The 14304-nt window shown below is 41.3% G+C and overlaps 1 protein-coding gene across 3 annotated transcripts; it reads left to right on the forward strand.

The window, feature by feature from the left end:
• Positions 1-542: 542 nt before the first annotated feature.
• UBLCP1 (ubiquitin like domain containing CTD phosphatase 1) lies at positions 543-14040 on the forward strand. 3 transcript variants are annotated; one of them, XM_062003012.1, is made up of 11 exons: positions 543-598; positions 3138-3331; positions 3713-3804; positions 4209-4294; positions 4385-4500; positions 5560-5658; positions 6617-6654; positions 8850-8948; positions 9402-9518; positions 10855-10982; positions 13021-14040. In XM_062003012.1, exons 2-11 carry the CDS (start codon positions 3178-3180, stop codon positions 13046-13048), a joined length of 957 nt encoding a protein of 318 aa, XP_061858996.1. In that variant the 5' UTR covers positions 543-598; positions 3138-3177; the 3' UTR covers positions 13049-14040. The 3 variants fall into 3 exon arrangements, with proteins under 3 accessions (XP_061858996.1, XP_061858997.1, XP_061858994.1); XM_062003010.1 differs by lacking the exon at positions 543-598 and adding an exon at positions 632-666; XM_062003013.1 differs by lacking the exons at positions 543-598; positions 10855-10982 and adding an exon at positions 630-666.
• Positions 14041-14304: the final 264 nt, after the last annotated feature.

Genomic DNA, 14304 nt, shown 5'->3' on the forward strand with positions numbered 1-14304 from the left:
CCATGCACAAAACCACTGCAGCTGAAGCCAGTTCCCGCGAATCCTGGCAGTAGCCGAGAAGTGATCCTTGATTCAACAGATAAAAACACATGCCAGTAACGAGCCAGCAAAGCAACACAGAAAGTTTTGAGTGAGGATCCCTGTGTAGAGAAGAATCTCCTTGCAGGGTAAGGAAAAAGAAGCACCGGTGGCAATAGCTGCACATGGAAGCTGCTTCCCAGGAGCCCAAGCCGAGCTGTGGTGGGGCCTCAGTGCAGTTCGGCCTCACAGCTGGCGGCGAGGGGAGCGCGGGGGCCATGGCCCGGCCCTCGCTCCGTCACCGCCGTGGACTTTCCCTCAGAAAAAACCCGCCGGAACCCAGCAGGGGCAGCCCAGAGGAGCTCTCCTGGGGCAGGCTGACGCCACACGAGCGGCTCCCGCACCCGAAGCGGGCCCGAAGGCTCCGCGCTGCCACGGCGACGCCACGGCCACGCCACGGCCGAGCGCGAAACCCGCGCACATCCGGGCGGCTCCTCCCTCCTTGCCTCGGGCTTCCGGTGGGCGCCACTTCCGCTTCCGGTGCGGCGGATCGCGGGCCGGTGCCGGTTCCGTTGCCAGGGTGAGGGGCCGCTCCGCGCTGCCGGGGGCAGGGGAGGGCGGGCGGATCGGCGGTGTCAGCGCGACCCGGTGAGCTGCGGAGAGCGCTGCCGGGATCCCGATCGCCACGGTAGCCTCGTGGGTCTGAACCCGGGCCCGCCCGTGTGCGGCGGAGGCCGGGTTTTACCGGGCAGGGCCGGTCGCAGGGGGAGGTCCGAGGGCGGAGGCTTGTCTCGGCCGAGTCCGTGCCCCCGTCCGTGCGGGGCGGGAGCGGTCTCCAGGCACTGGAGCCAGCAGCAGCGGGTGGGATCTCCCCACTCGCTGCGCGCCGTGTCGCTGCCGGGACGGCCCGGCGGGAGCCGCGGGGAACAGCGAACCTCGGCGGGTGTTCCTGCGGCTGTTGTCCAGAGACGTGTTTGCGGAGGTGGCTGACACCGAGCGGCTTCTGATTGGAAACCCTGTGCCTCCACCTGTTGCCGTGTAATAGAAAGTGCTGCGGTTCAGTCGGCGCAGTATTGCACTTGTGTCTGTGGGGGGGTTTATCTTTTTGTTGCTTAGTGAAACTTAAAGACGTGGGTGACTTCCAGATCTTCCAAGGGAACTAGTGGGATGCAACAATTTAACTACAACACCACGACTATAACACTGTCTCTGAGCCAGTGACCTTCCAACCCGTAGGCACTTGGTTATCCAAGGAGCTTGTAAAGGCTCTGAAGAATCTTGCTTTGGTTAATTGCATTTTCTCTTCAGCAAGCTTGTTTCACAGGGTATCCAGTCCCGAGAGCAGCGACTGTGTGTTTCTCTGTCCACATTCAGTCCCATTAGCGTTTTGGCATTGAATAAAGGTGTCTAATGTCTGCTTAGTGTATCTATTTCTGATAACATTCCTCTTGGCGGGACTGTAATTCAGTACGGATGGGCAGTTGGTCAAGTGTTCAGTTTTGGAGGGATGAGCTTTTCCATTTAGTCCTTGAGAAGACAGGCTTGAGAAGCTTTCTGACAGTTCTTGACCTATGCATTTTCAGCAGAATGACTTGAGGCGAGAAAACAGAAAATAAACTCATCTTTCTGTAAACTTAGTCTAAAGATTATGGGCAGGAGTAATTTATGATAATTAGGTATCAACATGGCTTGCTGCTGTGCAGCCTTACCCTCGCTGGTATTTCTTGGTGCTTCTAAGACACCTTTTTTGTGTATCTTTTTGAAGGATAATGCCAGGTCCTTATCTGATTTGGGACTATTTGGTAAAAAAAAAAAAAGGGGGGGGATATAATTTTCTGTGGTGTCAGTTCTCCTCTTCAATTTGTTTTAAGGGATCTGAGGGGGGATAGTGTGGAGGTGTGACTTGTAGTGTCCTCAGCAAGCAGGATCTATCTGGTCTTCTATTTCTCATCTTTTCTGAGCTTGGTGGAGATTTTGTTCATTCTGTTCTGAGTTGTTCATTCCTAATAGGCTTTACTGTACAAATGAGAAGTATTTCGTCTGTGAGCAGGTAACCTCTGAGAATACAGAGCCTGAGAGGAAAAGCAATGAGATTTTTGTATTCTGAGCTTTTTCAGAATTGCCAGACCTGTATTTCTTGGTGCAATGCATTTCTTCAAGGTGGATAGCCTCAGGTCTTCTCATAGATCTGTTCTCTCTCTTTGTTTTGGATATCAGTCATTCGAGGACAATCTCATCATTGCTGGTGCAGAGGCTTTCAGTGCATCTCCTGACACTCTGTAGCAGCTTCTTCATACCTTTCTATCTTCTGGATTCTCTTTTCCCAAGCTTTAGCAGAAAAAACCGGTGTTCTTCTTCCTTCCACATACAGCTAAAAATCTTGTTCCTCTGCTGTGTTTAATATAGGACTAAACTGTTAAATAACATTTGTATAAATGGTGCTGTGCAAATTAAAGGTGGTATAATTACAGTTGTTTTGTCAGGACTGCAATGAAAGTGCAGTCCTAACAGTGTAATTGCATTGTGTAGGTGTGTATTTTGGCATTGTTTTCAGACTCCTACTTTGATACTGCTACAGTGAGACGTGACCTGGGGTGTGTATTACTGCAGGTATTGCACAGTGAAAGTGCTTAGAAAGGCAATGCTACAAATGAACTCTTGTGATCAGAACTATGTTGTGGCTTTACATATTTTAGATATTTCATATTTACTGTTTCCTCTCCCTGGCTGGTTTGGTTGTGTAATTGTTGCAGAGGACATTCCTGAGCTTTGAAATGACTTTTATGGTACTGCAGTACTCTGCTTGGGTGCTGGCTGTGCAGTGAGCTGCCTGTACCTGCACAGGGCACGCAGGAAGCGAGCATATGCTGGAGTAAACGGTGAATGTGACATTGCTAAATACATCAAAATGGAACTCAGAGCCCCAGTTTTACCACTGTTTTTTTCTCCCTTAGTTTGAACATTTTATCAACACATTTGTAATCTGTTCATACAAAACCAAACAGCTCTTTGATGTGCGATGGAATGAAACATGAAACAACACACTGTGTGGTTTGTCTTCTGAAAAGAGAAGTTCTCCTATTTTTTCCTTACATTATCATTGTATTTTCCTCCTGCAGCAGATTTTTCAGCAAATAACACTGAACATATGCTTCAAGGATGTCTCTCTCTCTCATAATAAAATGGGGCGGACAGGAGTATACGATAACCTCGCTATCAGAGGAAGACACAGTGTTGGATCTGAAGCAGTCTCTTAAAGGCCTCACTGGAGTGTTACCAGAGCGTCAAAAACTACTTGGACTTAAAATGAAGGGTAACTCTTCATATTTGCTCGAGATGTTTAAGGACAGACATGCTCTGAATGTAGCCAGGTTGTGTACACTAACAGGGCATCTCCCTTCCAGATCTAGTTTTTGAAAGAATACAAATACAGAGATTTTATACGTCACTGGATATGATTATTGATCCATCTCCCTGGCAATTTTTTTAATGGCTGACATTCAAGTGTAGTAAATTTATGTTAAAAAGCAGTTAAATTGCTGCTAGCCAGACAAGCAATGTATCTGTATGGGGAGGAGGAGAATACTACAGCCAGGGGGATGCCAGTGTTTGACAGGTGACTTATTTCAAACAAAGCATGAAGGGTATTCACATTTTTCCACCCCAATAAAAAACTTATTTGCTTGCATTATAGGCAAACCTGCAGATGATGATGTTAAGCTTGGAGCTCTCAAGTTGAAACCAAATACTAAAATAATGATGATGGGTACTCGTGAAGAGAGTTTGGTAAATATTTTACCTGCTTATTGGTATCAACAAGAAAAAATGCTTATATGTCTCCTAAGTATGATTTAAAATATTGACTATTCCAGACATCATTTGAGAAATGCTAGTACAGTAAGTTTCAGTTTGTGTTTCTTTTCCTATGCTTTTTTTTCTGCCTTTAAGCAGAACTCTGATAGCAATGTATTCGTTAAACTCCTGTATTGTTTTGGACTTGAAGTACCAGGCTGTTGTTATGGTGAAATCTGAGCAATCATCATGTACTTTAGTATTTCTTTCCACTAGTAAAGCGGAATCATTTTGGTTAAATAGTATCTTTTTTTCTGTAATGTACAGTAAGAGAACCTTGCTACCCATTGGTATTTTCCTTCAGTGATCCTAGTTATCTTTTATTTTTATTCCTCTAGGAAGATGTCCTTGGTCCCCCTCCTGATAATGACGATGTTGTCAATGACTTTGATATTGAAGAGGAAGTTGTGGAAGTAGAAAATAGGTTAGGAGTTTTAGCTATTAAAAACAATCCTGCTATTGAATGTACAGTATGCATTTCAATTAACTGTGACTTTTTGCACTGTTACATTAGGGAAGAAAATCTACTAAAAATTTCCCGCAGAGTTAAAGAGTACAAAGTGGAAATCCTGAATCCTCCTAGAGAAGGAAAAAAGCTGCTGGTGCTAGATGTTGATTATACATTGTTTGGTGAGATTTTTATGCAACTTGTGGGTTTGGTTTTGTTTAAAAGGTTGATTTATTTGCCAGTTCACATTTCTTGTTTTTTTTTTCTTTACAAACCTACTTCAGCAATTTTGATCTGTGTCCTACTATTTAACATCTGCTTTCTAACATTTTGTTTGAAAGCATTGGGCTTTTGAATTATTGCATATTGTTGGGTTTAGTGCAGCAACTATTTGCTTTTTGCAAGATGATAAAAAGTAGCAACTTAGTATTTTATCCAAATAATCTTTCCCTTCACCAACTTGTATCTTGGACATCACGGTGAAAGGGCAAGATACTGAAAAGAAACAATCTCAGTCTGTATGTGATTGACTCCACTTTTGGAGGGTGTGGGAGAATAGTTTCAAATTTCCTTTCCAGATCGTTCCTAAATATGCACAAAAACACGTGTTACTTGAAAATTCTGTCAGACTCGGTTTTTTGGAGACAGATTTTATTCTTCTGACTTAATATTCTGGGAGGTAGCTGTCTCATGGCAGCTTGCCTATAAGCAGTAAATAATAGCTTGCCTTATTCCTTTCCTTGACTTTCATTTTTGATGAGGTTTAATTACAATCTGAGACCAAAATTCAACCTATTACCGAGTGTGAAGTTTTTATTAGAGGTCTTCCACTAGCAGAATTTGACAGCAGATTTCTAATTGGAACAAGCAGTGTTTGCATGTCTGAAATCAACTTGACATACATTCACAAAACTCACTGCACAAGGTCTGAAGGAATCCATTTCATATCTGGACTGTTACAAATTTGCTAATGTGCACAGATTTGGCCTGACTCAAAGATGTTCAGATATTTATTTATTAGCTAAGCTCTCTAATGTCTGTAAAGATCAGCAGGTAAACCTCTCCTCTCCTTCTCTCCACTTTCAAAATGAGAATGGTAGTTTGCTATGAATTCATTCCCAATTTTGAAGTGCCCCACTGCATTCCTCATGAAACTCTTCAGGCTTCTGGATAGACAGGAAAGTCAGACTGAACTTGAGTGACTTTAATAATAAATTGCTTCTCTCTCATATTCTTTTTAGATCACAGGTCATGTGCTGAAACTGGGGTAGAACTGATGAGGCCATACCTTCATGAATTCCTGACATCTGCATATGAGGATTATGATATTGTCATTTGGTGTAAGTTTTATACTCAGTGCCTAAGGCTTTATTGTCAATTGTCATTAAGAGCAGAGACTCCAGGTGGGAGGTTTTTATATTGCTTTTTAGTGTGAATCACAAGATCTAAACCAATACATGAATGCTTATCTGTAATGCACTCAGCAGGGATGTTCATACAGCTATTCACACTACTTTAGAAAAATTGTAATTCTTGTATGAAAAAATATCCCTTATTGCTTGCATAAATGGGTCTACTCACAGTACAAAGCTCAACATCACTTTGCTGAGTGCTACTTTGTACAGTCAAACACATACTTGAAGTAATGAAATTGTATCATCCCCATTCAGACACTGTTTGATGGCTGTCTCTGTGAGTAATCTCAGTCCAGACAGTAAGTAGTGATCTGTAAAATGGACTAAACTCTCCTGTCTACAGGGATAGTTGACCATGTGCCTTTGGATGCTGTTTCACTTCCTGTTCAACAGCTGGAGAGCAGACTTCAGCCAGTGCAGAGTTTAAACCAAATTAAAACTGTATTAAAAAATCCACAATGTGGGAAAATGTTTCTACATATTCTTGCATCAGTGGTCAATGCTGACACTTGGTCATTTCCAGCCTTATGTGTGTTCTTATCATTGCTTCCAGGAGAAAATCCTGCACAGGCAGGTTCCTCAGATCAGGCATAACCCATTTATAGGCCTAAAGACTGGTTCAGTAACAGCTGATCTAGAAAATGGTTGAAGCATGCAGTGCTTCAGATAAGTTCTTTCCAAATAAAAATAGACTTCCATGAGGGAAGACTGTTTTTAAGGCAGTGAACCCTAAAAGCTGTAACAAGAATGGATCTTTCTCAAATTAGGTTTTGTGTAAAATTGTAATACATTAAGTGAGTGCTTTCTTGCCTTCTTTCTTTTTTTACCTGTCAATGGCTTGTTTCAATAACGTATTCATTCTGCTTTCTCCCTTTTGTTTCAGCTGCTACTAATATGAAGTGGATTGAAGCTAAAATGAAAGTAAGTTGTTCTGAAAATGTGTGATTGTTTCTATTCTGGCTGTCTGCTCATACAGTTGGGCTCTTGCTGAGGGCTACAGGGCAGGTTAGCAACTGGGGAAGTTGTATGAATCAAAGCCCAGTCTTCACAGTCACTTGAAATTGGCACAAAACTAGATTAAATCTCTTTTTTAGAATTCCACACAAAATATGAGCAATAAGTGCTAAATTTGGCAGAACTAAACACAAGTATGTACCTGCTGAAACTTAAATTAGCTACCCAGCCTTCACGGTTGCTTTCATCTTACATCTAATTATAGAGTTCTAGTCTGTAAGGGTAATATCATTTTTTCTAAGGAGTGAACAGATGTGGCATGCTGGAGTAGGTTATCATGAGGACACTCTGTTGATATTAATCATGTACCTCTTGCAGCTGTGTGGTTCCATTGCTTCCTCTGCCTTGTTAAAACATCCGTAAGGACACGTCTTTCATTCCAAGTTCCTTCCGTACCTAGGTCAGGCAAGCAGCCAGTTTTGCACAGCTGACCTAGTGGTAAACATATTTACAGTCAAGCTTAGCTGTAAATCTAATGAGCTTGCTAAGAAGTGCTGTACATTTGGTTGGCGGGTTGGTTTTTTTATGCTTATAAATCAAAGCTTGTTTCCTTTTCAGGGAAAACTTTTCCAAAGTTAAGCATTGGGATCTGCACTCTGTTATAGACTAACCCTTTGCCAGTGTTCTCATCCTCAAAATAATGGCTGCAATTTTTCTAGACAAAACAAATACCTCAGAGTGATCATAGAAATTAGAATCTTTCATCACAAGTGTGAAATGGAGTTAGTGCAAGTAAAAATCACTGTTGAGCCTTGCAAACATTGCACTTCTCGTGGCAGCATTACATCTGTGTTGTCTGTCAGTGTAGTGCTAGGACCTTAAGATTCTGTGATTCTGTGACTCAACCTTGTGGAAAACCATTAAACTGGATTACTTCCCCTGCACTGGTCTTAGCCTTCTACTTTTCCCAGTTGTCTTTCCAGCCCTTTGATAAGTTTTGAATCACCACCTTGCTATGCCTGCTGCAGGATCTTGATTGGTTGAGATTCCTACCCCTAGATGCCAACTGCTGTTTCTCCTTAAACTGATAGCACCAGGGGTGCTTACCTCTAAAAGGCACTTTTTGTCAGGGAACAATGATCCCAGTGATATTTGGCATTAAAGTTCTTCCTTTCAACTACAAAGCAGGAGCAAGATTAGAAAGAAAGGAGTATCAGATAACCAAGTTCAGTCTCTCATTTGCCATCTATTCATGCCTGGAATTCAAACAGCTAGTTGTTTTAGTGTAAAAGGACATTGACCCAGGTAGGCAGCACTTTTCATTTGCAAGATTCACTTTCCCATATAAAAGCAAATCAGTTAGGTGGGGCTGGATGTTTGGAAGAGACTTATTACATTGGATGTTTTCTCCTTGTTATGTAGCTTTGCATATTACTGCTGTTGCACACACCAGAAACTGTCAGCAATATCCATGTTACAACATGTCAGCAGATTTTACTATTACTTTTCAGCTCTAGAAAGGATTTGAAATGGAAATGATGCCCTCTCATCTAGTCAAAGTTTCTTGTTTCTAAAAAGGATGGGTTCTTTAGAGTCTTTGTTTCAGCAGTAATCAAATCTTTAAAGTGCAAACTGACAGATTTCTGACTAACACAGGCTGTCTTGGACACATGTGGGAGGAAGCTGTAACAATGAACTGTTACTGTATAGTTCTTCTTGAATTGGGCTGTGATTTGTTGCAGCTTCCTGGAAGGAACAAATAGCAGACACTACACAGTTATCTTTGCTATAGATATTGAGCAAAGTCAAGACACATAGAACTTGTGAAAGATTATGCATGAAGGTATGGGCAAGACCTGTGTATTTTGCCTGTTTTTGCAGAGTTGCTTTGGTTTATGCTGACATCAGTTGTTAAGTTTCTGATGGCAAATGCTGCACAAAAACTCCGATCCCCTTTTTTGTCGTGGAAGAATGGTGTACTTTTCTGATTCTCACTAGGCAAAAAAATTAACACCTCCCCCCAGATATCAGTTTTAGTGTGTCTCTTGAAATCCTCACCAGCTCACCCTTTGACAGGCAATGTTATGATAATCGTGGTTCCAGTTGTACAACAGTAAAACCCTTGTAATTAGAAGCTTTAATAATAAATCTTTGCGCTGCAGGAGCTGGGAGTGAGTACCAATGCAAACTACAAGATAACTTTCATGTTGGACAGTGCTGCCATGATAACAGTGCACACTCCTAGAAGAGGACTAATAGATGTAAGTACTTATTTTTTTTTCCCTGGTCCCTTTTTCCCCACATTCAACTGTCGTGTTATCAAACCCCTTTGAAGTATTCAACAATACAAGTTGTGTTGGGATTTTCATGCAAGAAATGTGTCAGGAACTTGGAAGCATAGAATACTTCTTTTTTCCCTACTGAAATTCTCTAATATTTTGAGCAGTACATTTGGATGATGGCTTTCAAATCAAATAATACATAACTTGCAACAAAATTTAGTACCAACAGTAAGGTTTTCTTCAATGTGGAGTGTTTAGTGTGTTACACTACTGCAAGTCTCTTCCCTTATGAAAAGCCAACCACTTGCTAATTTTTCAGTAAAAGAAAACAAGTGTCCATTTGAGTTTGGACTGAGGTTCCTACAGACTGGTATTTACCTCCTGCATATGATCTGATTTACCTCAGGTACCTTGTATGTGTTCTTTTTGCAGGTGAAGCCTCTTGGTGTCATCTGGGGAAAGTTTTCAGAGTATTACAGCAAAAAAAATACTATTATGTTTGATGATATTGGCCGAAACTTCCTAATGAATCCCCAAAATGGGCTCAAGGTAGTTTTAACTGGAATTTTCATTTATTACTGCTTTTTCTTACACCTCAAATAGTACTTTCTCATACTGCTTTCCTGTACCATAAAGAAAGCCTATTCTTAACTAGCAGATATGCATATTTTATGATGGGTTTTTATTTAGATTGCCATTTGTCTGGACTAATATTTCCCTTATAGTAGTATTGAATAAACTTTGTTTCACTACTAAGTGAGCCTTTAAGAGACTACCAAAACCAAGGAAATTAGGATTTCTGCTTAAATTGTACCTGTGAGTTGTAATCAAAGTGAGCATTGCTGTCAGGCACCATTGAAATATGTAATGTCCCATCTCAAGAGTAGTTATATTTGGAAAATAAGTCAAATAACAAATGGCTGTACTTAGGGTGGAATGGCAGTGTTATAGCAGGCATTCTGTACAGGGAAACAATTAGTACCTGGAGCCATTTTGATTACAGAACAACAAATAGTTCACTTTATAAAATAGCCAATGAGTCTGTGCTCCGTTATAAGTACTGGTTCTCACTAAGAAGAATGCAGCTTCCACTTCTGCTTATACATGATGGTACAGCAGTGTGGTGCTAAAAGAACCCTCAAGTGCAGAAATCCAAGGTGATGTTTCTTTGAAAGTACCCACGATAAAGTGGATAACAGTTGGTGAGATCTAGCAAGATGATGTAAATTGGAACTGGAGAGTGTTAGGAGAATCAGGAATAGCAAAGGTGTTCCTGAGAGAAGATAATCCAAAGAGCTTCCTTTACCTCAGGCTTGAAAGTTGTTTTTCAGAATGTTAACAGAGCTGCAGACAAGAACATTGAATCACTAAAACAAGTCGCAGGTATAATGTGTTTCAAGCTTATGCACTTGTCAGATAAGCTTTCTTTCTGACATCTCTTTCCACAGAAGCTGTGATTGTTAGGCAAATGGTTTTTGTTAAAAAAAAAACCCAACAAATCAAACATCTGGTTGCAGTGATGCCACAAAACTCAGAAAACAGCTGAAAAACCCTCATGCCTCCCGCAAAGATATCAATTAAATCATATTAGAAAACGTGACAGTCCATTGCAGACCATTTTATCACTCTGTGACTGAGAGGGGAGGGCTTGAAGAAGCGCAAGACAAAACAGATTTGTTCCTGGGGGGCACTCAAGGCATGAATAACATGACAAAATGGATGTGGCTGCTAACGGGAAAGGTTTTTCTTCCTCTTACCCAAGAGAAGTTACAGCTTGGCACAGTACTGAAAAAAATGTTTTCATTAGGTGGCAAATGATAGAGAATCAGAAGCACTTTTCTTACTTTGAGCAGCTGGTTTTACCCAGTTTGTTTATTTTGTATAGATAAGGCCTTTTATGAAAGCACATTTAAATCGGGATAAGGACAAGGAGCTTCTAAAGCTCACTCAATACCTCAAAGAAATAGCAAAATTAGATGACTTTCTGGAGCTGAATCACAAACATTGGGAAAGGTAAGGACAAAGTCAAAATTCCTTCTTTCTTCCTTTTGTCCCTGACCCTACTTTGTTTTGCTTGAGGTTGTCTGTGCAAAGACAGGAAGCAACCAAGCTGATGAACTTTGACATCGCTTACATTTATGAGGGTCCTTTAATTGGAGTAGAATTGAATAAAGCTGTAGTGATTGGGCTGCTTCCCTAAAATCATACCATTTTGATAGAAGAGATTTTATGTTTGTCGTATTTCTCCAGTATTCAGGACCACTGATTGTTTTCAAAGAAGCAATTATGCTTCATAAAGGGAAAAGAAAAAGCCTAGTCCTTGGGAATCTCTTTCCACCCCTGCAAAGTCAGGCTGTCAGTTCAGATCTCAGGTCCTTTGTTATGAGGCAGCTTTCCTGGCAGTTACTTCAGAGATTTGGGGTGTTACAGCGTGGTTCTCAGGTGCTATCCAAGCTGTGCATTGTTACAGTATTCATCAGGTCTGAAATGTAGGTTACTGTGTTATGAATGAGAGTTTTCCAAGTGCTTAGGGCAGGAGTTAGTATCCTAATCCTTGCTCGAGATGATTAGCTGAAGTATTTGGGGAAAAATTCATCTTAGTGGTTTTATGCAACAGCTTGAAGTTTCAATACACGTGAAAAAAAGTGTGTGCAATATGCTATTCAAAACCCACTCATTCAGTGCTTAAGAGAGCCTTGCAAACTTGAGTTTTCTTTGCTGTTTCAGATTAGAACAGAAAGTCAAACCTTAAACTTCAAAATCAGTGAAATTCACTTTTTCACACCATTGTTTAAATTGTTGGGATTTTTTTTTCTAGAGTACTTGCAAAGACTTCAGTGTCACCACATAGCCAGATTGCTCCAGCTGTAGTGGCAAGAGAAACATGAGACTGGGAAACAAGCATTTTTGAGGAGCTTTCTCTAAAGAAGCTAGTGGAGGGATGTTCTTTTCAGGTTATGCTGGATGACTGTTCATTAAAGCCTTGAACTTATTAGGAGGAGTACCACCATGTCACAGAATCACAGAATGGTAGGAGTTGGAAGGGACTCTAAAGATCATCTAGTCCAATGCCCTGCCTAAAGCAGATGCACCTGGATCAGGTCATATCTGATGGTCCTTTTTATCTTAAAGGATATTATAGCTACTTTTCCAACTGGTATTGTTTTCAACATCTTAGAATCAAACATTCTCTTTTGTTCCTCACTTTTGTTTAAAAACCCCGATGGAATAACTAAGAACGTGACTTGGAATAACTGTAAAATAACCTATCATGGAATTGAAAGAATGAGGAACTCAAAATCATAAGTAGCATTGATCACATTTCTACTTTTTTGGTTATCAGTAGGGGGGTTGCTGGCGGGAAAAGAAAGCACATTTGTACTTTGAGTTTATAAAGGGTATCATAGAATCACAGAATGGTAGGGGTTGGAAGGGACCTTTAGAGATCATCTAGTCCAACCCCCCTGCAGAAGCAGGGTCACCTAGATCAGGTCACGTAGAAACATGTCCAGGTGGGTCTTGAAGACCTCCAAGGAAGGAGACTCCACACCCTCCCTGGGCAGCCTGTGCCAGGGCTCCCTCACCTCACAGTGAAATAGTTTTTTCTCATGTTTAAATGGACCTTTGTGTTCCAGCTTGATCCCATTACCCCTTGCCCTGTTACTAGATACCATAGAAAAAAGGGATGTCCCAACCTCCTGACACCCACCCTTTAGATATTTATAAATGTTAATGTTAATGAGCTCCCCCCTCAATCTCCTCCAGACTAAACAGCCCCAGTTCCCACAGCCTTTCCTCATAAGGAAGATGTTACAGTCCCCTGATCATCTTGGTGGCCCTGAGCTGGACTCTCTCTAGAAGTTCCCTGTCCCTCTTGAGCTGAGGAGCCCAGCACTGAACACAGGACTCCAGATGAGGCCTCAGCACGGCAGAGTAGAGGAGGGGGAGAGCCTCCCTCCACCTGCTGGCCACACTCTTCTTGATACTAGTACTAGATATATTTATGCCTACCTCTTATCTTCTGAAAAACTTGTGCTTTTGTTTCTTTCAGGTATCTTTCGAAGAAGCAAGGACAATAACGCTTAGGAAATTGTGTGGCACTGAGCTGAAGGGAACATAACTGAGATCATTGGACTTTTCCTTGCTTTTCCGCTAGAGTATAATAGTGCTGGAGGCTGGATCCAATGCCAGAATGACTGCTATCCTTGGTCTTCCAGGTGGCTGGTTGTGGGTTTTTTTTTCTTAAGAGATCACAGCAATAAGCTCAAAGTGGGAGAAACAAGTCAGTTACTTTTTCTTGCATCCAGTTCTGGTGTTACCCCTTAAAACACTTTCCTCTCTTTTGCTGCCCAAGTACAACCATAACCATTAAAGACCAAAACCTTTCTGAAACTAGGAAAAAAAAGTATTTAGACCAAAAAAGTTGAGTGAGAAGCCAGCCTTGGCAGTGTATGAATTGTATAAGCCCTCTATTCCCTCCATCTTTAGAAAGTCTCCCTCTCCCAATCCAGTATTTAAGTCTATAAATTACAAGTTGTCTAAGTTTGGTATGTATTAGTATGTCAGTGTTTCTCTGTGCAAGATGGGAACGTACCACCTCTGTGGCAAATTTACTCCAGTGTGTGAACTTGTACTATAAAACAGTGTTTACTGGGAAAAAAAAGAGACTGAAGTTTGAGGGAGAGGAACCCACTCTTATTTGGTAAGTGAAAAGCAGACTGCGTGAAAAATTCTCATACATCAGATAAAGGGTTTAAACCTCAGCTGGGAAAGTCACATTCCTAACAAAGCATGAACAAAACCCTTGTTCTCTTCTAGCTAAATCTTGTCAAAGTGCAAACACTGTGTTTAAATACAATATTCAGCCATACTGTTCTTAAAATATCATTTACTTGCGCTGCTTATGCCTGCACTATAGAAGTGTGATGTGACTGCTGTCTGGCATTACCAACACTTGTGCATTATGCAGTTCATGTATTTGAAAGAAGCCTGACCCTTTCAAATAAAAATGGTATATATTGTTCTTAAGGAACTATAGCAGTTGTGTAAATAATAAATACCTTTTTCATAATTTGTGTCCTGTGCTGTGTTAAATGTCTGGTTTGTATAATAGAGAAGCCATCGATAATCTTCGTCTTGGTTTTTGAGAGTGTTTCTTTGGATTCCAGAGACACAGATCTTACATCAGTAGTTGAGTTAAGAGACTGGTATGTGCTGCTGCAGATTAGGGCAGTGGTGTTGAATAGTGAAGCACCTAGCTGCCTGGGAAAAGAACCTTGACAGCAAGTGTCAGAATGTCAGGGCAGCAGACACAAATGAGCTGTTAAGATGAGCA

Source organism: Colius striatus, chromosome 9, assembly GCF_028858725.1.
Source record: "Colius striatus isolate bColStr4 chromosome 9, bColStr4.1.hap1, whole genome shotgun sequence".
NCBI classification, from domain to species: Eukaryota; Metazoa; Chordata; class Aves; order Coliiformes; family Coliidae; genus Colius; species Colius striatus.